Source organism: Sinocyclocheilus grahami, unplaced genomic scaffold, assembly GCF_001515645.1.
Source record: "Sinocyclocheilus grahami isolate Dianchi unplaced genomic scaffold, SAMN03320097.WGS_v1.1 scaffold61.1, whole genome shotgun sequence".
In the NCBI taxonomy this organism is placed as follows: Eukaryota; Metazoa; Chordata; class Actinopteri; order Cypriniformes; family Cyprinidae; genus Sinocyclocheilus; species Sinocyclocheilus grahami.
The window spans coordinates 118,066-141,927 of NW_015505240.1; the positions used below are offsets into that span (position 1 = coordinate 118,066).

Below are 23,862 nucleotides of genomic sequence, written 5' to 3' on the forward strand. Positions count from 1 at the left end.
GAGAAAGACACCACACAGTCATTGGCTGTTACTTTAGACCAGAAAAATTGTTTTATGTGTGTCAGATGCTTGTAAGTGTTTATCTGAAGATGGGTGTGTGTGTGTGTGTGTGTGTGTGTGTCCAGGGTTATCCTGCTCCCTATAAGACTGTGTTTGCTCGTGCGGCGGTCAGGTCTACCATATTGCGTCTGCCTGCCTCAGCGTTCCAGTCAGTGTTTGAGAAATACCCAGAGACTCTAGTGAGAGTCATACAGGTACAGCGGGGCTTGGAACTCTAACATGGCTTTCTGCATCAATGTGACCTCTATCTTACTGAACATCTGTCTCAACCACAGTGTAATAATGGGCCGTATTATACACCTTTTGTTTTTTTAAATCATGTTTTTTCCCCCTACAAAGTCCACTTTAATTGTTCACCAAGGTTTTTATTTTATTTATTTATAAATTTTTTGCTGATGTACCTTTAGATCTCTACATGAAAGCACAATACACACCGTAGTTCTTCAGGGCAGCCAAGTAACTGAATACTACGGGTTCCCAAAAAAAAAAAAATTATGGAAAAATTAAGCCAATAATTAATTTCATATTATGACTAGTAACCGTTATGTGGCCTATATTAAAATTAGTACTAGTAATAGTACTACATATAAATTGGTGTTATTATTATTATTATTATTATTATTAACATTAGTGATAGTAATACTACAATTAAAATTCAATACAATTAAATGAATTAAAACTAAATAAAACATTAAAAGCTAAGATGGTTGTCATAAAGTTATTTTAAATGTTACATGTGAATTTAGGTATCACAACATTTATATAATATACAATAGTAAAATTTCATTTTAATATTATTGAAAGATTACATTTAACAGTGTTATTAAATTGGTTGTGCTTTTATCTCAAAATGTTAAAGTGGAGGAAATTAACACAAATGAATATCCAATATTGCCTGATACAGATAAATAAAGAATAATATTAATATAATATGTAATGTTGATAGTTACTTATACAGTTAAAGTGACAATTTTTGTATGTTTTACATTCTTCATCAATGGTCTGGCTGTGCAGGGAAAGATAGTGATGTGAAAAGTTAGACTATGTCTAAATTGCATATCAAACATCTTTAGTTAAAAGAGCAAAGAAAATCCTGTTTTTCCCATGATACGGTTCATTTTACTGCATAGACACTGGCATATTATTTGTGAGACCGCAAACTGTTATTAACAGAAATAACTAAAGTAATTTACAATAATGAATTAATTTGTGGCTTGTTTCTGTCTGTTTAGATAATCATGGTGCGTTTGCAGAGAGTCACTTTCCTGGCACTTCACAACTACCTGGGACTGACAACCGAGCTTTTCAATCAGGTTGGAGAAAGAGTACAGAGTACATACGTACATCTCAGCATTATTACTTTTAGGGTCTCACACACACACACACACACACACACACACACACACACACACACACACACACACACACACACACACACACACACACTCTCTCTATCACTTCTAAAATATGTGCTTTTCTCACACACACTCTCAGTGTTATTACATGCTACGTTAACCCCCATCGGCATAATCACTCCTGCGCTGGAGCCGTAAAACTCCGCTAGATTGAATAACATGGATCATAAGACCTCGGCTTTCATTTAAAGGACACTGACTTTAACACCCTCTGGGTGGAAATCTCCCATCAGCCATCACTGCATGTCACAGCACAACCCTACACACACGTAACTCTCTTCTCTTCTCATTGCATGGACAGGCCAAGGGAGTTGTTTTCCGTTTTGATTTAAGAAGTACTTTTGGCTTGCACTGTGAATTTGAGTGCTCTCCCATCGGCTATAAATACAATTTAGTCCCAACAGCAGGCAAGGTTACGTGACAACACAGCATAAACTCAGTGCAGTTCTTACGTTTATCATTTTGTGATGTTCTGCTTTTTTTCATTTTGTGATGTTTATGCTGTTCTGATGAGTTGAAGCGCAAAAATGAATAAGGTTCAATAGTAAATAAAAAAATGTTATGTTCTTGCTTTTCATATGGTTTTGAAAACCCTTTATAAGTATATTCAGCAAAAGTTATGACTTCAATTTCAGTCAGGCTGTTGTATGGCTTTAGAAGATTTAAAATATAGTGCCTATAGTTGTAAAAATATAGTTGTTCAAAACAATTTAATTACACTTTTATGGTACTTTTTAGTCATTTTGGATTAGTAAATAACAGAATTTCTAAAAATAAATAAGAAAAAAAAGATTGAATCAATTAATTAACCTTGACACAAAAAAATAAGCATAGCTTCAATGACCCACAAATCATTGTTATGAGTAATTAGGAGTCTTATGTTTTTTAACTAGTTAAAAGTTGTTTATTGAATTGATCTTTCTATGGAGAAAGACACCACACAGTCATTGGCTGTTACTTTAGACCAGAAAAATTGTTTTATGTGTGTCAGATGCTTGTAAGTGTTTATCTGAAGATGGGTGTGTGTGTGTGTGTGTGTGTGTGTGTGTGTGTGTGTGTAGGAGAGACAAGCAGTGCCGCTGTTCGCAGTCAACAGTGTGCTCACTGAGGGGAGTCCCAGCAGAGTCCCACGCAGATCCCACTTACAGACACAAACAGAAGACGAGCACCTGCAGAGCTCTGGAGAGAACTTGACAGACTCGGGTACACGTTTACTATATATATATAGTAATATAATATATATAATATATAATATATATTATATATAATATTAATTTATTCATTCTTTATTGTATTATTATATATATATATATATATATACTGTATATATATGTTTGAATATATATTCAAATTTAGATTAATTCACTAATAAATCCTTTATAAATCCTCCACAGATGTTTCTTGAGCACTAAATCAGCATATTGGAATAATAACTGAAAAAGTAGCTTTGTTATCACAGGAATATATTACATTTTAAAATAGTATTTTTTACGATAGTATTTCACAGTATTACTGTTTTTACTGTGTTTTTGATCAAGTAAATACAGTCTTGGTAAGCATAAGAGACAATCAAATACATTACTAAAATCTTACAATCCAGGATGGGAACCCTTTAATTATTACAGACTAAGCCTTACCCTAAGTTAAAAAAAAACTTTCTGCATTTGCAATATTGCCTTTGTAATATGAATATTTTTGCTTCTAGTGTTTTTGTCAGATTTTGCTTTCACCTAAGGACAGTTTTCCTGAAGTCAAGGTTTTTTTCACAAAAATACAGATTTACAGAAATATTGTACATGGCTGTTTTGAAAGTGATATAAATGTTTCATCACTTAGATGGAGGGCAAGCTGGTTCATATGAAAACACATCCACAGCCACGCAGAGGTCTCGCTCGGTCTCGATGCCTGTAGAGACCTCAGGTAGCAGATAACCTATCATCTGTCTATCCACTCTTATTCACTCCACACCTATTTGCTTTTACAGAGAAATGGCACCTCTAGTAGTAAACTAGATCTGGTTTCTATGTGTTTGTGTGCAGGAGTGGCAGGAAATGACCTGAACATGGCTTATGAACGGGCCCGAGTCACCATAGATGATACTCCATCCAGTTCTGTCATTCACAAGGTTTTTTCCCTCCTCCATCTGATCTCCCTCTCATCCTGAATATCTCTAGATATTAAAAAATAGATCTTGATGTTTTATGCTCTTCAGTCCATTTTGAAGAAGAGTGTGACCATGCAGCATGCTCCGTCCACTGTGATTCACTACATAAGCAATGCACCACACTCTGACGTTCCCCCTTGTAAAGTGGGTGCCATTTACCAGGCCGCCAAGAAGGATCTGCTGGGGATTATTCCGCTGCAGGTCAAAATACAGCTCCATTAGTGGGATATGAGTTCATGGTTTATTTATGTTTAGATTGATTTATGTGTTTGTGTTGAATATTTTTATTGGTGCTGTGTGTGTCCAGGACCCCAGTTTGCTGGAGGGCAGAGTAACACTCCATCAAGTTAAAGCTGGATCTGTTGTAGCTCACCAAGGAGATCAGGTCAGACGTCACACAGAAAATGCATATGAAATGGCTAAAAAAACCAGTGAGTAGAATGGCTGTTTGTGTTCACAGACAACTTGCTAACCAAAATAGTGACTGATTTGAGATGCTTTTCATTAACATAGAATTACATAAGGATGGATACAAAATTAGGTGTCTTAGAAGGGGGCGTAATATTGATGCCAAATTTTACATCAGCTTTTGCTTCAAGAGAAGACCAGTGATGTCCAAAATGCTGTCTAAACAGGCAGCTCACTAGATTTTGAAACCTGGCCAGTGTGAATCGTTATGCAACGTCATTTCAATGGATTTCTAATGTGTTACTCTGTCAAAATGATTTTCTTGACTGTGTGTGTCCCTCAGGATGTAAGTGTGCAGTTTGTGATCTCGGGCACACTGCATGTGTACCAGCGAATGATTGACCGAGAGGTGGACACGTGTCTGTTTGTGGCTCACCCAGGAGAGCTGGTGGGTCAGCTGGCCGTATTGACGGGTGAGCCACTTATCTTCTCCGTACGGGCGCATCGGGACTGCAGCTTCCTGTCCATCTCGAAAACACACTTCTATGAGTAGGTTTTCAGTCCACACTTCTAATGTTAGTCCAGGTTTTTTTTTGCAGTCTCTTTAATTTGGCATGCACTAAAATTCAGTAGTTTGGGGTCAAGAGTTTTTCAAGTAAATGCTGCTCTTTTGACCTTTCTATTCAAAAAAGAATCCTGAAAAAAAAACATATCACTGTTTCCACAAAAATATCAAGCTGCACAACCATTTTCAACTGTGATAATAAGAAGAAATGTTTTCTGAGCCCAAATTAGCATTTTAAAAGACTTTCTGAAGGATCACGTGACACTGAAGACACTGGAGCTGAAAATTCAGCTCTGCCATCACAATAGTACACTGCTAAATATATTAAAATAGACAACACTTATTTAAAATTGTAATAATAATAAATGCACCCTTTGTCAGCTTAATAGCCTTCTTTGAAAAAAAATAATAAAATCTTACCGACCCCAAACTTTTAAATGGAAGGGTCTGTCTGACTGATATGTAAAATTATCCATTAATTGATATGGCTATAATAGACTGTTATGGAAAAAAAGTGTCATTTATGTGCAAGTGATTTTCTTTATAATTGGCTTATTTCTGTGCATGTGAAATGAATATCACCTGCACCAAGACATAGTAGAATAATACATAGTTATACGTACATTTTTAATCCAAATTTAACTTCATGTTGACATTGGCAGGCAAATAATGAACATAAGCTCACTCTGGTTGCTGGTTTTAATGGTTCTCCAGCTGACATGTTGAATCGCTTCTATAACACATTGCATATCACTGTTTCCACAAAAATATCAAGCTGCACAACCATTTTCAACTGTGATAATAAGAAGAAATGTTTTCTGAGCCCAAATTAGCATTTTAAAAGACTTTCTGAAGGATCACGTGACACTGAAGACACTGGAGCTGAAAATTCAGCTCTGCCATCACAATAGTACACTGCTAAATATATTAAAATAGACAACACTTATTTAAAATTGTAATAATAATAAATGCACCCTTTGTCAGCTTAATAGCCTTCTTTGAAAAAAAATTATAAAATCTTACCGACCCCAAACTTTTAAATGGAAGGGTCTGTCTGACTGATATGTAAAATTATCCATTAATTGATATGGCTATAATAGACTGTTATGGAAAAAAAGTGTCATTTATGTGCAAGTGATTTTCTTTATAATTGGCTTATTTCTGTGCATGTGAAATGAATATCACCTGCACCAAGACATAGTAGAATAATACATAGTTATACGTACATTTTTAATCCAAATTTAACTTCATGTTGACATTGGCAGGCAAATAATGAACATAAGCTCACTCTGGTTGCTGGTTTTAATGGTTCTCCAGCTGACATGTTGAATCGCTTCTATAACACATTGTGTGTTGTCAGGATCATGCGAGCTGAGCCCACGGTGGTGCTGAATGTGGCTCATACAGTTGTAAGAAGGATGTCATCTTTCGTCAGGCAGATTGATTTTGCCCTTGACTGGATGGCTGTGGAGGCGGGCAGAGCTGTCTACAGGTCCAATTCATTTTCTCACATATTTACTGGTTACATTTTTTTTTTCCTCCTTTCACCCTATTTACTTTCTCTCAACCTTCAACCTCTTTATTAGTATAAATAAGTAAAAATAGTGCACTGCTTGGTCAAATGTAACCTTTTAATTTGCAGGTTATTCATTTTTTACCATTTCACCTGCATCCAGTTGCAGAAAGTCTTACAATGAAGACCAACTCCCTTGGTTTTTGAAATTATACAGTACTGTCCAAATATTTTTTTTCCAAAGGAAATTAATACTTTTAACCAGCAAGGATGCATTAAATTGATCAAAAGACAAAATATTTCTATTTCAAATTACTGATGTCCTTTTGAACTTTCTATTCATCAAAAAAAAAAATCATGGTTTCCACCAAAAAAAAAAAAATCTTCATATTAGAATGGTTTATGAAGGATCATGTGACATTAAAGACTGGAGTAATGACTGCTAAAAATTCAGCTCTGCCCTCACAGGAATAAGTTACATTTTAAAACATATCAAAATATAAAAAAAGTTATTTAATAGAAAATTGTAATATTTTGCAATACAAGTGTTTTACTGTATTTTTAATCAAATTAATGGAGCCTTGCTGAATGTTAGGGACTTTAAAAAAAATAAAGAAAAACCTTACAGACAGTAGTGTACATTCAATAAGCACATATAAGTGTGTCATTTGCATGTCCTCATAGTTTTGGCCATGTAGTGTTTATATTAATAGTTAATGTCCTTCATAACAGAAAAGAACACATGTCACACCTCTGTTCATCAATTTGCACTGGCTAGTATATGTATATATATATACACCTTGCTATGTGTACTGCGTTAGGCTAACCGAGACTTGTCATTTGCACTTATATATTGTTGCTCTTTTGTTAGTTTTGACTGCTTTTATTGCCCTCATTTGTAAGTCGCTTTGGATAAAAGCGTCTGCTAAATGACTAAATGTAAATGTAATAACAGTTTTTTGGCTCTCCTGAGAGGAGCTTCCAGATAAACTCTATTGTTATTATCTTTTTTTCTTTTCTTTTCCTATGCCTCCTCAGTAAGAAATTTGGACAGAATACAATCTAATAAACTTGGCGATTTCTTTTTCTCTTCTGCCCCTCTTGCTGAGACAGATAAGCTTCCTCAGCATTTCATAAATCTTCTATGATAAACGACCTCATCCTTTCTCTCTCTTTTTCTCTCTCAGGCAGGGTGATAAGTCTGACAGTACTTTTATAGTGCTCAGCGGCCGCCTGCGTTCTGTCATCATGAAGGAGGATGGGAAAAAAGAGCTGACTGGAGAGTACGGCAGAGGAGATCTCATTGGAGTGGTGAGATTTTCCACATGCACAACATATATTGAAATACAGCGTCTTCTTGTCATAGCAAACGTATTCCTATCTCTCTCTTATTTAGCTCCTTTATTACCATAAAAGCATTTATATTTAAGCAATAAAGTCCTAAAGATCTGTATAGTCACCAATCAGCATCCCGCACCAAAATCAGTTTTATAGGTATCATGTGGTGTAATGGTTAAAAACTGTGCTAGCAACCAAATTATTGTACCTTGAGTTTTATAACTGTATATTTTGCTAAGATGACTCAAGGATGAATCAGATATTGTTCCATGTTATATAATGCTGCATATGTACTATATAGAAAGTCAGCCTTTTGTATGTATGTGCATCTCCTAGAATAGCTTTGGTGACATTTACTTGCATTGGTGTATTCAGTGAATTTGTGCCACCTAATCAGGTGTGCATTAGAGAAAACAAACTCCCAGTATCTCCCAGTAACTAGTAACTCGTCATTCATAACATTTTGTTGTGATTGGCTGATGCCATTTGCGTCTCCATGGTGACGCCTATGCTGCTAAGAATACCTGTCCATGTCGATGCCATGGTTACGTTGCTGGGAGAACAGTGGTGGTTCATTGTCCATGGATGTGAGTGATGTGAATGAAGGCCTGATTTGATGATCTAAATTTAGTCTCAGTCTACGTCATGGAGTTTTGTTGGTGCTGATGTTTGCTCTTGTATGTGAGCAAAAATATCTTGTCTAAATAACAGGAATATATGTCTAAATTAGGAGCTAAAATTATAATTCTCTCAATATTAACCGTGTACGACTTTCTTTTTCATGAATAACAAATTTCATTTACTTGCTGAAAGCAGTTGTATGACTTCAGAAGACTTGGAATAATGAATTCATACAGCGTTATTTTAGTATCATTTATATGCTATTATTTTTAAAGGGGTCATATGATGCTTTTTTTAAAGATAATTATTTTGTGTATTTGGTGTAACAGAATATGTTGACATGCTTTAATGTTCAAAAAACACATTATTTTTCAAATACTGTACATTATTGTAGGTCCTCTATGCCCCGCCTCTTTCAAACGCTTCGTTTTCTACAAAGTCCCTCCTTTCCGACAAGCCCAGTCTACTCTGATTGGCCAGCTGACCCAGTGCATTGTGATTGGCCGAACACCGCAAGCACTCGTCGGAAATGTAACGCCCCTTACCATAATCGCGAGCTTCATCTTTCAAAATAAATGTAAAGACATCCCGAAAGGGGAACAGAGTCGCGTGACAGACACAGTGATGAAGCTGGTATGTGTGCAGTGCACAAGCCACGGTTAAGGATTAATATTTTGATTTTGAACTAACTTAGATTTTTATAGTTTTGGTTTCCATTTTAGTTTACAGTTTAGTAATTTTGTGATATATATATATATATATATATATAACAAAAACAGTAGCTGATATATATATAGCTTATATAACCTATATAATTTTATATAGCTTTAAATTATTTTATTTCAGTTGTAGTACTTTTAGTGCTTCAACCAGAACTATTTATTTCGGTTAGTTGCCAAGGCAACAATTTAAATTTTTCTTTCAAGCTTTTCAAATAATATTTATATTTCATTTTAGTTTAGATTCATGACACTTACCAAAAACTATTTTTCTTAATCAATAACAACAGTGGAGTCATGTGAACCACCCCAATTCTGGGTCAAATGTCCCTTTAACGCAGTCTTTCTATTTTTAAGGTTCTTCACAACAAGTACTTGTTAAAAATTAAAATTTAAAAAATATTAAAAAGATTTTTTTCAAGCAAATAAAGTTTTATTTGTACCTAAGCAAGCTTCAAAGTCAATCAGTGAATTATGTTTACATGGATTTTTTGTGTGTGAATGCAGGTGGAGGCTCTGACCCATCAGAACAGAGCAACTACGGTTCACGCTGTTCGGGACTCAGAACTGGCTAAACTTCCTGAGGGCGCTCTCAGTTCCATCAAGAGAAAATTCCCACAGGTATATCAGCCACACTGCATTTGCTTTATAGCCAGAAACCTCAGTGATGAGAGTTTCTCTGGCCTCTCTGTGCCTGTATAATGTCAGTTTCGTTATCTCTATTTGATCTCATTAGGTGGTCACAAGGCTTATTCACCTTCTTGGACAGAAGATACTCCAGCAAGTTAATGGACCTTTGACAGGTTTGTGTGTGTGTGTGTGTGTGTGTGTGTGTATATAAAACTATCACTGTTTCATTTTCATTTCCTGCATCAAAGGCCAAGGTTTCTAGACTCACTAATGCATAACAACTGCATTGTATCTGTATTTTAACGTCCAGCTCGCAGTCTAGCTCTACACACACCTGGTAGTAAATGGGACGCGGGGAACCCTGCCTCAAACCTGTCCACTGTCACTGTGCTCCCGGTATCAGAGGAGGTTCCTCTGACTGCGTTCACCCTGGAACTTCAGCATATCACTGTTTCATTTTCATTTCCTGCATCAAAGGCCAAGGTTTCTAGACTCACTATTGCATAACAACTGCATTGTATCTGTATTTTAACGTCCAGCTCGCAGTCTAGCTCTACACACACCTGGTAGTAAATGGGACGCGGGGAACCCTGCCTCAAACCTGTCCACTGTCACTGTGCTCCCGGTATCAGAGGAGGTTCCTCTGACTGCGTTCACCCTGGAACTTCAGCATGCACTCTTAGCTATTGGTGAGGATGCTGTATTTATATAGGTTTTATATCAAAAAGATGAGAAGGTTTACAATTGGAGAGGAAGTTTGTCAAATTTATGTCTTCCAGGCCCCACTCTTCTCTTGACTAGTGACATCATCAAACAGCGCCTCGGCTCTGCTGCGTTAGACAGGTACAGCATCAGAGTGTCATTGGATAATAGCTTGAAATGTTTATATGGCATCAAATATTCGTTTATATAAATGTGTGGCCACTCCATCTATCAGAATATGTAGATTCACTGTTAATACATGCTGATTTGTAGGATGAGTGTGTTTCAGCTGCCTGAAAAACAACATCACACTCATCTTTTTTTATTTTTACACATTAAAGTAGTCGTTTGATGAGAGAGATGAAAGCAGTTTTGTGATATGTAAATGAACAACACAGATAACCCCATAAATAAACAATCCGCATGAGTCCTGTCCCTCTAACCCAGCATGAGATCTTCCTTTCTCCTTGTTGCTGATGTTTGTTTCTGTTGTGGTCTGAGTTTGGTGTTTTATGTTTGAATTTAATTTAGAAAACTTTTAAGTGCCGATACTGGCCTGGTTTCTCTCAAGAATATTGACAAGCTCTCATCCATCACATGTTTATTGGACAGTTTAACAGCAATGGATCCACAGAGACAAGGATCCGACACACATTCATCAGTAGCTAGAACAGGACCCCCGACTGTAATGCTCACAAATTTGCAAAAAAATTTAATCTGTGCAAAATTTAGTCCTCATTAGAAACTCAAACTTCGTAGCAATGTCTTTGTTAAATTTCACATGGTGTTAGATGAAGCAGTATTTGTTTTGTTTTTTTAGAGTGCATGGCATCATTATATACACTAACATTCCAAAAATTTGGGGGTGATAATTTTTTTGGGTTTTTTTTTTTGAAGGAAGTCCCTTAAGCTCACCAAAGCTGCATTTATTTAATAAAAAATAACAACATGCATATTATGAAATATTATTACAATAAAAATGTTTTAAAAATTATATTTTAAATAATTTAAAACCGTTTCTATTTTATTTTTTAAAATGTATTATTTTTGTCATAGCAAAGCTAAATTTCAGCAGTCATTGCTTCAGTCTTCAGTGTCACACGATCCTTCAGAAATCATTCTAATATGTTGATTTGGTGCTTAAGAAATGTTAATAATTAATAATTAACATTATTATTATCAATGTTAAAAATGTTTGTTCTACTTAATATTTTTGTGAAAACAGTTCAAAAGAACAGACACCGGGATAGTAACACACACACACACACACACAAACACACACACACACACATATATATATATGAAGTTGTTCTACTTAATATTTTTGTGAAAACAGTTCAAAAGAACAGACACCGGGATAGTAACACACACACACACACACACACACACACAAACACACACACACACACATATATATATATGAACTATACACATTTACATTTATTTTATAGATTTTTAAAAAATATATAGAAAATAATATTTCACTTTTGAGTGCATCTGCTTAAAATGTTTTGGAAAATCTTTATCCAGTAGTCACAAATGCTTAAAGGTCCTGGATGCGTCATGGCTATTCATTGGTTAAAAGGTGTGGGAAACCTACAGGTCTTCACATGTTCCATAAATGAACAACTAAAGTCATTTGAATCCTAAATATATCACATATGTCATTGTAGTCTTGTCTGTATAGTCATAGTCCGTAGTCTCACTATCCATTTTAATCTTGGATGAATTCTAATTTTGGACCATCCTAACCTGACTCTTCGACTTTGGCATGTTTATAAACGGCATAAGTTCAACAATTTGGTTATCTACATTTTAAAAAAATAACTTACTATATAGGGAACAAATCAGTTTATTTGCTGATACCATGAGAAGTAGCTGAAAATAATCTCTCTCTCTCTATGCCAGTGTGCATGAGTACAGGTTATCGAGTTGGCTGGGCCAGCAGGAAGACATCCATCGCATAGTCCTATATCAGACAGATGTGTCACTCACTCCATGGACTCAGCGCTGCATCAGACAGGCCGATTGCATCATCATCGTGGGACTGGGAGAGCAGGACCCAGCCGTGGGAGAGGTATGATGGTGTTACATCATCACAGAGTGAAAAACGCTGACATGAACTGGTGCTAAATATCACATACCAAGATTCAGAGCTGTGGCTACTTCCTCTAGAAATAGAAGAGTCTTTAATATAAAACCTCTTCCAACTCAAATGAAATGGGTTTCAAGGCCTTTAATTTATCATTCGCTCAGAATGGCAGGTACTTTTATAGGTTGAGCCCAAAAAACATTAAGTCATTTGAACCATAACGCACTGGGCTAAAAATGGCCCCTACTCTTCTGTACTATAAGTCACAGCTGAATTGCTCTGATCACAGGCAGTAATAAACCATGTTGGTGGGACTCCAGTTGAACTGCTGGACTTACTCAGTTCTTTTCCTAGAGAGCAAGAGATGAATCATTTACGTGCACGAGGGAGAAAAGTTTTAGATATCCAGGGGTTTCGACAGTCCAGCCTGTGCATTTGAAGTTGGATCAGAGGTCTGGTGTAGAGCAAACATCCCTGCTGATCGTGTATGTCCTGCAGGCTTTAAAGGGTACGACTGCTATAGTGCTGCTCTTTGAATCAGGAACTCAAAGCTCAGATGTTTTAAACAAGTCTGAAATGGATAATTGTATTCCCATGAAAAGAGCTGAGAGAGGATGTGGATGTTAAATGCGCACCTTTCCAGTCAATAATTATTCTTTAGAACAAAATGACCTGAAAGAAATTAATATATTTCTATTATATTTATGGATTAATTCTATATTCAGTGCGTTCCATTAAAAAAAAAAAATTATTATAATGCATTTGGACAGAGTGTTGTCTAGTTTTGAAAGGATGCTATTCAGTCCTCTCTATGTCTGTCTGTCTCTTTGTCTCTCAGTTGGAACGTATGTTAGAGGGGAGTGCGGTGAGAGCGCAGAAACAGCTGGTGTTGTTGCACCGCGAGGACGGCCCTCCTCCCAAAGGAACAGCCGAATGGCTCAACATGCGGAGCTGGATCTCCAGGCACCTTCACCTGTCCTGCCCCCGCAGGGTCTTCTCCAAGAGGAGCCTGCCAAAATTGGTGCTGCTCTCAATATTACATCATGGTTTCACTGAAATAACAGTAAATAAACAATCATTTTGAAAGCCATGCAATGGTGTAGCGCAGGGGTTTTCAGACTTTTTGATAGCACAAACCCCACAATATGCTGCTAGAGACTATTTATTTATTTATTTGTATTTTATTTTTTTATTTTACCCCTTAGCACTCCCTTGAGTGAAGAAAAAATGCCTGCTACATTTTAAATTATACATTTGTTAACATTCTATGTATTTAAGACGCTCTTGATATTCCTGTCAAGTTTCCCAGGCTGCTGCTGGTTTGTCCTTGAGCTCCATTGACTTATGTCATGGCAAATCTTAGTCTTGTTCAGCATATAACAAGAAAAGAAACCACAAAGTAGAACCAATTACAGACAAATCTTTAAGAAAGACCTTGAAGAAATAAAGCTGCCTTCTTTTTGATCTGTTTCATAGCTGAGATAGGAATAAAGACAATAAAAATTTGTATGATTGGCAACACAACAATGTTGCCAATAAAATGATGTGGTTCTAGGTGAAGTTCTTAATAAAAGTTTTTTTTTCGCCAATAGTGGCTATCACAATGAGTTGTGTTGGCAGCTCTATTAATGGTCTGAGCATGTCTAACTCGTGCCTTTTTGATCTGCTTCATAGCTGAGATAGGAATAAAGACAATACAAATTTGTATGATTGGCAACACAACAATGTTGCCAATAAAATGATGTGGTTCTAGGTGAAGTTCTTAATAAAAGTTTTTTTTTTCGCCAATAGTGGCTATCACAATGAGTTGTGTTGGCAGCTCTATTAATGGTCTGAGCATGTCTAACTCGAGACCAAGGTCATGTGAGATTGATTTCCTATGACGGGTAGGTCACAATATATTTGGTGAGTGGCGATTGGGGAGCATTTCCAATGCCAGGATCCGCCACTGATGATAATTTTTTTATGATGAAATGGAATTCTGTAGTAATTGCCATTTTTATTACATATATCCTGTAGCTGGTTAGTTTAAGACAGTTTTACAATCATCTACTTTTTTTCTGTAAGATTAAGTCATAATTTTTATTGGTTTCAAACTTTTCATAACTTGTCATTCTTCAGTCAGTTTCTTAAATACGTAGATTGGTCTAATTTGAATCTGAAGAGTACAATTGCCCATTGAATAACTGCTAGTTGGTCAGACTAGTTCTTAAGACACAGTCTTAACATAGTGACTAAGCTTGTATAACCAGCCCCTAATTTTTGGCATAGTGCTGGTCTAAGTTCCTGTGTCATTTGTGTTTTCAGAGAGAAATGTACCAGCGTTTGTTCCAGAAACCCGCTGACCGCCACTCTGATTTCTCACGTCTGGCCCGTGTTCTTACGGGCAACGCCATTGCGCTGGTGCTGGGGGGCGGAGGAGCCAGGTATTCACTTGTTAAACCTTTTAAAAACCATAAATAAAACTATGAAAGTGAAGAAAAACACCTCCACTATTTGAATGCATTTCCACACTCCCACTCTTGTTGACACTACACTGGCATTTTCCTTTAAAAGCCCTTCACCACCCCCTCTCAGTCTTTGTTTAACCTCTTGCCTCTGTTGCTCTCTTTCTGTCAATTAAATTTTTTCTGACAGCTTCTGTTTGTCTATTCTGTTTTTTCCGTGCTTGGCAGGAGGTGTCTAAAGGTTGGTTGCTATTTTTTCCCTTCATTCCTTTGTGTAGTAACCTGTGATTGATTTTGTGTACAGTGTTAACTCTTCCCAGTCTCCTTTAGAGTAGAAAACCCCTATAGTGCTGTTCAAAAAGAGAACAACACAATGCTTGTTTCGAGTTGTTGATTTTAATCAAGCCATATTTACTTACTCCCCTTCGTCCCAAGTGGGACATCAACGATTTGTTTCCACTTGGATCGATCTAAAGGAGACCCATCTTCTTTAGTTCTGCCATCACTGTGCATCTCCATGTTGTTTTTGTTCACTCTTGTTTTCTTCTGCCAGGTGGTGTCCATCTCAGGGCAGTCTTTTATTATTTGAGCTGATTTTGATGTTTCGAACATGGTGAGGACATTCCATGCTCCAAAACGGATACTGGTTTTGGGCCCAAGCAGACTGTCTTTCATACTCCTGACTTTCCTTTTGAGAAGTAGTCATGTTGCCATTTTGTTGGCTCAAGTCCACTTTGGGGCTGGTTGTTTGGACAATGTAGCAGCACAGAGGGTGCCATATTTGGGCATCATAATTGTTTTGGTCCAATAGAACTGAACCAAAGTCAAAGGTTATGTATTGACTGGCCTTGTATCACTGGGTTTATTTCTCCCCTCTTCACATCTTCCCTCTTTCAGGGGCTGTTCTCAGGTGGGCGTCATTCGAGCATTGAGTGAGGCGGGAATCCCCATTGATCTGGTGGGCGGCACCTCTATCGGTTCCATGATGGGTGCGCTGTACGCAGAGGACCGCAGATACAGCAGGATGAAGATCAGGGCCAGAGAATGGGCGATGGTGAGAGACCACTGTAATGTAAAAAACTCGAAAACCTGAGACAAACCTTGTGCTACTTGAAAATGCATCTCAGTGCTCACCAAAAAAATATGAATCAAGCACACTTTTTCTTTTAATTTTTCCTATTCTCTTTTCTTTACATTTATTTTTCATTGTATTGTTTCCTGTTCCTTTTTCCTTAATTTTTCCCTCCTTTTCTTTTCTTCATTCATATTATTTTTTCATTTTCCTTTTCCTTTACTTTTCTTTCCTTTTTCCTATTCTTTATCCTTTCTTTTTTCCAGTCTTTTTTTGCTCTGTTTTGTTTTACTACACTTTTTTTCATTCACTCACCCATTTACTTTTCCTTGTCCTTTTAATTTTCTTTATTTCTATTTCCAATTATTTCCTTTCCTTTTTCTGTTTCTTTTTCTATTTTTTTTTATTTTCCTTTAATTTTTATTTCATTTTCTTATTCATTTTTATTTCCTTTCCTGTTTCCTATTCTTTTTTCGTCCTATTTTACTATTCTTTTATTGTCCTTTTCATTTTCCTTTTCATTTTTCTATTCATTTTCATTCGTTTTTTACTTAATCCAATTTGTTGCTTTATTTTTCTCCAATTTTAAATTGGACACAAAAAAGCTAACTTTGTTCTCCTTTCTTCCTCTGCAGGAAATGACATCAGTGTTTAAGAAAATGCTGGACTTGACCTACCCTGTCACTTCTATGTTTTCTGGTGCTTCGTTTAACTCTAGCATTAATGCTGTCTTCAAGGACAAACAGATAGAGGTAGGAAACTAGCTCATTTTGGCTCAAAGAATCCTACACTGGATCACAATCTGCCATATTCAGCAGCTTAAATGTTTTCAGGATCTCTGGATCCCATATTTCAACATCACCACAGATATCACTGCCTCCACGATGAGAGTGCACACTGACGGTCCGTACTGTTACATACTCCACCTGCATTTATGAGCCTCTGCTTAACCAGGATAAATGTCTGATGTTTCTTGTCCCTCCATCACAGGCTCCCTGTGGAGGTATGTGCGTTCCAGCATGTCTCTTTCTGGTTACCTGCCACCATTGTGTGATCCAAAAGATGGACATCTGCTCATGGACGGAGGCTACATCAACAACTTGCCAGGTGTGTACATTACACAGGACACAGGACATTAGCTCCCCGCAGTAAAAGCTCTTTAGCTCCTGACAGTCAAATCCCAATATACCATGACAAACACACTATTTCATAGATGCAAACCTGCTAAAATAGTTTAGCTATTGGCATAAAGTCTGGGCCAAGATTATTTAGCTTATTCTGGCCAAGGACCGCCCACTTAGACAGGAAAGATCTGTCTGGGGGAGGGTTCTAAAATAGTCGAAATCCCAATAATAATACTTTCATGACACTTTGAGCCATTTTTGTGTGCAATTTGCATCTGACATTCAGTGAATAGACTGTGGGCTGACTTGAGTGTGCTGTCTATTGCTCAGATCACTACTATCAGAGTTTATCAGATCTGAAGAATTGGGTCATTTTGTAATAATGGTGGTTCATTGTTGCTGAGGTTGTTGTCTTCTCTTCCTGTTTCAGCGGATGTGGCACGCTCCATGGGTGCCAAAGTGGTTATTGCCATCGATGTGGGCAGCCAAGATGAAACCAACCTCACCAACTACGGGGACGCCCTTTCTGGCTGGTGGCTGCTATGGAAACGGCTCAACCCACTGGCTGAGAAAGTAAAAGTGAGGGAGACATTAGCCAAGTGCAATGTTTACTTAATTAGTTGTGTTTTCTAAGGCAAGCGGCAACATTACTATTTCTCATACTTGTAAAGGTGCGGCCACATTTGGTGATGCATCATACATCACTACACTATTAACAATAGACCGTGGACCTTTTTTGCCTGCAAAATTTTGCTCATATGACCACACCTTAAGTGTCAACTTTTTGTGATTTATTAAACGTTGACACACAAATAAGACTTTCATCATCAAATGAATGATACTGCAACTTGTGCAAATGGAGAAGAGGTATGTTATCCCTTTAAGCTATTGGATTTATGCTTTTTACCCCACAGATGATAAAACAGCAAAAATATCTGATAGATTTGCATTAACCTGAGCCATATTTAGTATGTTATTAAATGGCAACCACACAGAACACATTCATGGCAACCACTTTTGCATGCATAAGCACTTGAATTTTCTTCAGGAGATGTTAAAATCTAGATTCCTTTTTCTTTTTTTTTTATAAAGTTGCTGTGTATTTAAGATTGTAAGTGTATGTGGCTGTTTCAGGTGTTGAACATGACTGAGATCCAGGCCCGGCTGGCTTATGTGTGCTCAGTGAGACAGCTTGAATCTGTTAAGAATAGCGACTACTGTGAATACCTCAGACCTCCCATCGACAGATACCGCACACTTGAGTTTGGCAAGTTTGATGAGATTAGCGTGAGTTTTGTCTCCTTGACATTTTTTTTCCTTCTGCGCTCTAAATATTAAGTCTTTGTTCTGTGCTTATATTGTTTTTGGTTGGCCTCATGTGTTTGTGTGCGCATATAGGAAGTGGGCTATCAGCATGGGAAGACGGTGTTTGATGTGTGGTGCAGGAGTGGAGTGGTGGAAAAGATGATGAAGGACAGACATCAGGAGGAATTCCACAAAACACAGAGCAACAGTGTGAGCCTGGATCACCTGAAAGAGAGGCTATTAAGTTGTAATGTGTGTCGACACAGTTCTTCACTTCAATTTATTGTTGTTTCTGCAGTTGGTAACCTGTCCAAATGCTTCCTTCACTGATCTGGCTGAGATTGTCTCACGGATTGAGCCAGTCAAACCAGCTCTTGTGGATGGTAAATCAATGTTGAATCTCATAAGTTTACCTTTTAAAAGCACACTTGGCAATCGTTTTCAGGGATTTTGGCATAAATTCCCAGCATATTGATCTGTTTTTGCTTCTGCTTAATTGGATGTCATTTAGTTTTGTGTGATTTGTGTGTTAGGCTAATGGGTTGGAAATGTCTCCATCTTTCCCACAGATGAATCGGAGTATCATACAGAATATGAAGAGGAGATGGCAGAGAGCGCACTGTCAGACATTGAGCTCTACAACCATTACAGTGAGCACACAGAGGAGGAACTGACCGCAGACACTGTGAGTCTATAGTACACACGCAGACTCAAAGGGACATATTCTATACTTTTGTGGCATTTTATTCTTGTTAGTCATGTCAACTTTTTCTTGCACCAAAACAGTCCTAATTTAAAGGGGTCATATGATGTTGCTAAAAAGAACATTATTTTGTGTATTTGGTGTAATGAAATGTGTTTATGTTGTATAAGGTTAAAAAAACCCATTATTTTCCACATACTGTACATTGTTTCTCCTCTATGCCCCGCCTTTCTGAAACGCGCTGATTTTTACAAAGCTCATCGGTCTGAAAAGCGAGGTGTGCTCTGATTGGCCAGCTATCCAGTGCGTTGTGATTGGCCGAATACCTCAAGCATGTGACGGAAATGTTATGCCCCTTACCATATTGTGATGCCTTGTCCCGGCCAGAACGACGAGACACAAACATTAAACTCCATTATAAACGAGGCATTTGTTGCATCCACAAAGTAGTTTCGCTTTCACAACGAAACACACAACGCCTTCACGACATGGCAGTGGCGGCAAAAACAATATTACAGCGAGAATAAAAGTTACGCCTTCTTTCTTTGCGTGAACATTTGGGGGGCGTTATGCAAATCTTCCCACATGGCGTTGACATGTGGGGGCGTGTTAGAACGAGCCATTTTAGGTAGGCGTGGTTGACTCTTAACTTTTATAAAGAATATCTCTTTGGATTTGAGACTTTAGTCTTTGCAACTTTACAGATCTTCTTTATGCACCAAGAGCTTGTAACACTCCAAAGAGAAAGGAAAAATTTAAATCGCATCGTATGACCCCTTTAAGTTAACATTGTCATGCACTCTGATTCCAATAAGAAATGCAACTGTGGTTCACGATTATTTGATTTATCTGATCATAAATTTTTGTCATTTCATTTGTTTTAGATCCACTTTTAATGTTAGTCATGGTTTCTTAAATCTAAATCTAAAGTCGTTATTTAGAAAAAAAATTCCACCACCTCTCTGAATTTTACAATAGAAATGCTACTGTATCCTTAAGATGTCTGTATGTAAACAAGCATAGTTCACACAGACATTGAAAACATGGTGAAGTTATGTTAATGTATGCATCACCATGAATTTCTAAATAACCAGTTTGTGCCTCATGCACAAATATTTAATGGGTGGACTGGGAAGGGAATTTTAAGCTTATATTATACCATTCCATTGTTTGGGGTCAGAAAGATATATTGTTTTTATTCATACATTTATTGATACATTTATTCAACAAGAACACAATAAATTGATCAAAAGTGATAGTTAATACGTTTATAATGTTACAGAAGATTTCGATTTCAAATAAATGCTATTTATTTCTGTTCATCAAAGAATCCTAAAAAAAATGTAGCATGATATTTAGCAGCATAAATGTTTTCAACACTGATAATGCAAAATGTTTCTTGAGCAGCAAATCAGCATATTAGAATGATTTCTGAAGGATCATGTGACTCTGAAGACTGGAGTAATGGCTAATGTTACAGGAATAAATTACATTAAAAAATATATTAATATAGAAAAAAAATCTTTTAAATTTGAATAATATTTCACTATTACTGTCAAATAAATGTAGCCTTGGGGAGCATTGGGGGCTTTTCAAAAACATAAAAAAAATTGTACCGACCCCAAACTTTTGAAAGGCTGTGTAAGTCTACATAGTACATCAAATGAGGAAAAAAGCCAAAAAGTCCTATGAATCCTAAAAAATAAACTGACTGATCATATTGATGCTTATGCCCAGGATGAAGAATTCGAGAGGTCTCATAGGCAGCGTGTGCGTTCTGACGTGGAAAACCTAGGGCCCGTGTCCTCCAAAACACCACAGACCTCTAGCCCCAACAGTTCTCCAGCCCTCCACAAAAGAACAGCACAAGGACTAAAATCCCTCCATCCCGACCACTGACCCAGATATCAGCATGGCAGTGAACAAACACTGGCACACCCATGATTTGGGGTTTGGCCTTCTGTACACATTCCAGTCACACCAAGTACATCCAGGCCTTGAGGAACAGGGACTGAGTACTTTATGTATTTACACAAGCCTTTTTCCCCTCTCATAAAAAAATCCAAAGAAAACATCTATTGCTGCAATGGAAGTTTAAGATGGACATGCTGGGTAACATTGCATGAGGTTGAAATAATACCTGGCCTTGCATGTGAGCAGTAACTCAAGACTATCCCAGAGTGTCTGTGAAGTTTCATGCTGACTATGAGCTCTTTTGATTGCCAAGCGTCGTCTTCACTCCGTCTTGAATTACTGGTTAATCAATAGAGTAGGAAATTCCACAATTAAGACAATCAGCTACAACTTTCTTTACAAACAGTTAGATTGGATTGCATGTTCGGCTGATTATTTCTTCTGTAAATGAAAGTAGCAGAAAAGAGCGAAATAATGATTTAGAGTTAAAAAAAAGAAAGTGATATTGAATGTAGAGTTCTCTGTTTATAAGCTCAGATGACCATTGTTGACTTTTTGTTTCATTTAAACCTCTCAAAGACTGTTTGGCAAGTTGATTTTGGCTGTTTCACACAGGTCAGTAACTCCTAGCTCAGGGGTACATAATCTATGGACAGTTGAGTGATCGATTTAAACTAACCAGCATCGTATATCACACCGAATGTGTCTGATGAGTTAATCATGCCTCTAGCTGCATGTGATCAAACAATGCAACTCACAAAAGCAAGCCTATCAATGCAATACTTTTTATATTTCTTGTTTTTGTTGTGAAAATCACTGTATGATACCTGTAGTGCCTTTTAATCTTAGTACTAGCCATACAAGACAATGAGAGTTCAATATTGGTCCAGAAATATATTAACGGTCTAACCACAATGCCAGTATTGATTAATGTGTATGTGTGAGGTATCATTTGATTTTTGATTATGCCGCCATGACTGACTTTAATTTGGAGTTTTGTGGTCATGCCATTGTTTTTGAATCTTCCGGAACAATCATAATGCTGTGTGCCAATAGTTTTCGCTTAAATCTGTTGTAACACTGTCATAAAGCTAAAAAAGAAAGCACTTATGTTGTCAGCATTGGCTGTTTAGGGTCAGTTAGTTTCCAAATTTAAAGAAACCACAATATGGACATCTGAAAAACCAAATGAGAATATGCTATTGTTTTCAATTGATGGGAGAATCTAGTGTCATTGTGCAAAGTCTTAAAATGCTGATTCCTAATAAACTGTATTTTGTTTTTGTTTTGAGTTCCAGTGTTGAAAGAACTCTGAAGATTTTGAAATATTTGTTTATTTGCATATGTTGCATAATGCAGGACGGCTCACATTTACCCTGTCTGCTGTATGCTGCACTCCAGGAGCCAAGTGTGCCCGGCGGTAATTATGAGAATGAATTATGGAATTCGGCTGTAAGTCCATGGTTTTTCTGCCTAATGGAGTTGCTGCCGTCTTCAATCATTGCTCGGTGTCAACTCTGAGCAAAACAGCCTCAGCAGGCTGCTGCACGTGAGATTTAATGCACTCAGACATGTAATGAAGACGAAACACTTCCAAATTAGTTTTGTGAAGTGAAAACTAGGAGATAATCACACATGATGAACAAACGTCTATGCATCACATGCACCGTACTGGGTTTAGGGTCAGTCAAGTGTTTTGCTAGTTTATGGATATTGGAGAACCTGTTAGTAAGAATTTGCCATATATATACAGCTGTTTTTTTAGCATATTTTGTTTGAAAGAACCTTTTGACCCTAAGATTTGTGGACATTTGTTATGTTGCTTTAAATTTATATGCTGCAAAGTTTTTTAACCGATTGAAGCACAACTTCAATATATATATACAGGTGCATCTCAATAAATTAGAATGTCATGGAAAAGTTAATTTATTTCAGTAATTCAACTCAAATTGTGAAACTCGTGTATTAAATAAATTTAATGCACACAGACTGAAGTAGTTTAAGTCTGGTTCTTTTAATTGTGATGATTTTGGCTCACATTTAACAAAAACCCACCATTTCTCTTGATTGGATGAGCTTTAAATAGATTAATTAGACCATTTTTATTACTTTGCATCCCCTTCTTTTCTTTGTTTCTGTTTAGGCCTGTTTTCTAGCTCAAAATCACCTGCATCTCCTGCATCTTCACCTCATCGTTGTCATGGAGAAATGCTTTCTGGAATCACAGTCTGTTGTTTAAAGATGGTATGATTCATTTAGTCTTTTCAGATTACATGTACTTTTGTCACCCGTGGTCCACTTCTCACCTGGTGTGCTGTAGACAAATGGGATATTATAATGGACGTCCTGTGTTTTCCAGAACAGCATGAAAATAATGAATTAATTAATGATTGAGCCAAACACCCACTGCACCTTTTTTGGGTGAATCAGCTTAGCTACTTCTAGCTTTTACATTTGAATGTATGATAAATTGTTCATCTGTCATATATCTGCCATATTTTATATCTTGTTTAATACACTATAAACACTCAAAGTTTTCCTCAAATGCTCATTATTTATGTTGCACTAAGTGATCTAAAGACAACTTTCTACTGACTACAGGGCACTTTAAAAATCCAAGAGGCCGTGTGTCCATTGCCCTGGCTGAGGAGATATTGTGAGCTTGCAGAAGTGCTAATAAGATAATGAGAGATGGCACGGTTTGGGTGAAAGGTGAGGAATATGTCTGAATGTAGGAGAGAGAAGCCATTAAAGCTGGTCTTTATTTAAACTGTCAAAACTCTGGGAATGTTCAGTGCACTGCCGATGCCAGTGTGTTAATTATGCATTCTTAAGTGTATGAATCGGGGAAAAAAAGGTTATTTGTATTCACCTTTTTGCAATTATTTTCTGCAATTAATTCAGCCTGAACCACTTAAAGGCACAATATGTAAGATTTTTTTATTAAAATATCCAAAGACTAGAACAGTGTTGTATATTTTGCTGACGTGTGTACTTACATTATCCCAAATGTTTCGAAGAATGTTTAAATCCAGAGAAATAAGCAATTTTATCTAGTGACACGAGCGTG

At 36.9% G+C, this 23,862-nt stretch overlaps 1 protein-coding gene across 1 annotated transcript in view; it reads left to right on the forward strand.

Moving 5' to 3' along the window:
* The window catches only part of LOC107584611 (patatin-like phospholipase domain-containing protein 7), a 29,294-nt gene extending 7,642 nt beyond the window's left edge, over positions 1–21,652 (forward strand). Inside the window, exons 12-38 of the mRNA XM_016271323.1 lie at positions 126–254; positions 1,293–1,373; positions 2,537–2,678; positions 3,312–3,395; positions 3,515–3,600; positions 3,688–3,840; positions 3,947–4,024; positions 4,391–4,596; positions 5,973–6,104; positions 7,313–7,436; positions 9,311–9,424; positions 9,540–9,606; positions 9,973–10,122; positions 10,213–10,276; positions 12,044–12,212; positions 13,066–13,248; positions 14,535–14,653; positions 15,572–15,728; positions 16,382–16,498; positions 16,580–16,649; positions 16,737–16,853; positions 17,301–17,449; positions 18,005–18,157; positions 18,269–18,385; positions 18,474–18,558; positions 18,745–18,860; positions 20,616–21,652. Of these exons, the coding sequence (XP_016126809.1) occupies positions 126–254; positions 1,293–1,373; positions 2,537–2,678; positions 3,312–3,395; positions 3,515–3,600; positions 3,688–3,840; positions 3,947–4,024; positions 4,391–4,596; positions 5,973–6,104; positions 7,313–7,436; positions 9,311–9,424; positions 9,540–9,606; positions 9,973–10,122; positions 10,213–10,276; positions 12,044–12,212; positions 13,066–13,248; positions 14,535–14,653; positions 15,572–15,728; positions 16,382–16,498; positions 16,580–16,649; positions 16,737–16,853; positions 17,301–17,449; positions 18,005–18,157; positions 18,269–18,385; positions 18,474–18,558; positions 18,745–18,860; positions 20,616–20,777 (3,324 nt within the window). The 3' untranslated portion in view covers positions 20,778–21,652. The remainder of the gene's footprint in view (positions 1–125; positions 255–1,292; positions 1,374–2,536; positions 2,679–3,311; positions 3,396–3,514; positions 3,601–3,687; positions 3,841–3,946; positions 4,025–4,390; positions 4,597–5,972; positions 6,105–7,312; positions 7,437–9,310; positions 9,425–9,539; positions 9,607–9,972; positions 10,123–10,212; positions 10,277–12,043; positions 12,213–13,065; positions 13,249–14,534; positions 14,654–15,571; positions 15,729–16,381; positions 16,499–16,579; positions 16,650–16,736; positions 16,854–17,300; positions 17,450–18,004; positions 18,158–18,268; positions 18,386–18,473; positions 18,559–18,744; positions 18,861–20,615) is intronic.
* Positions 21,653–23,862: the final 2,210 nt, after the last annotated feature.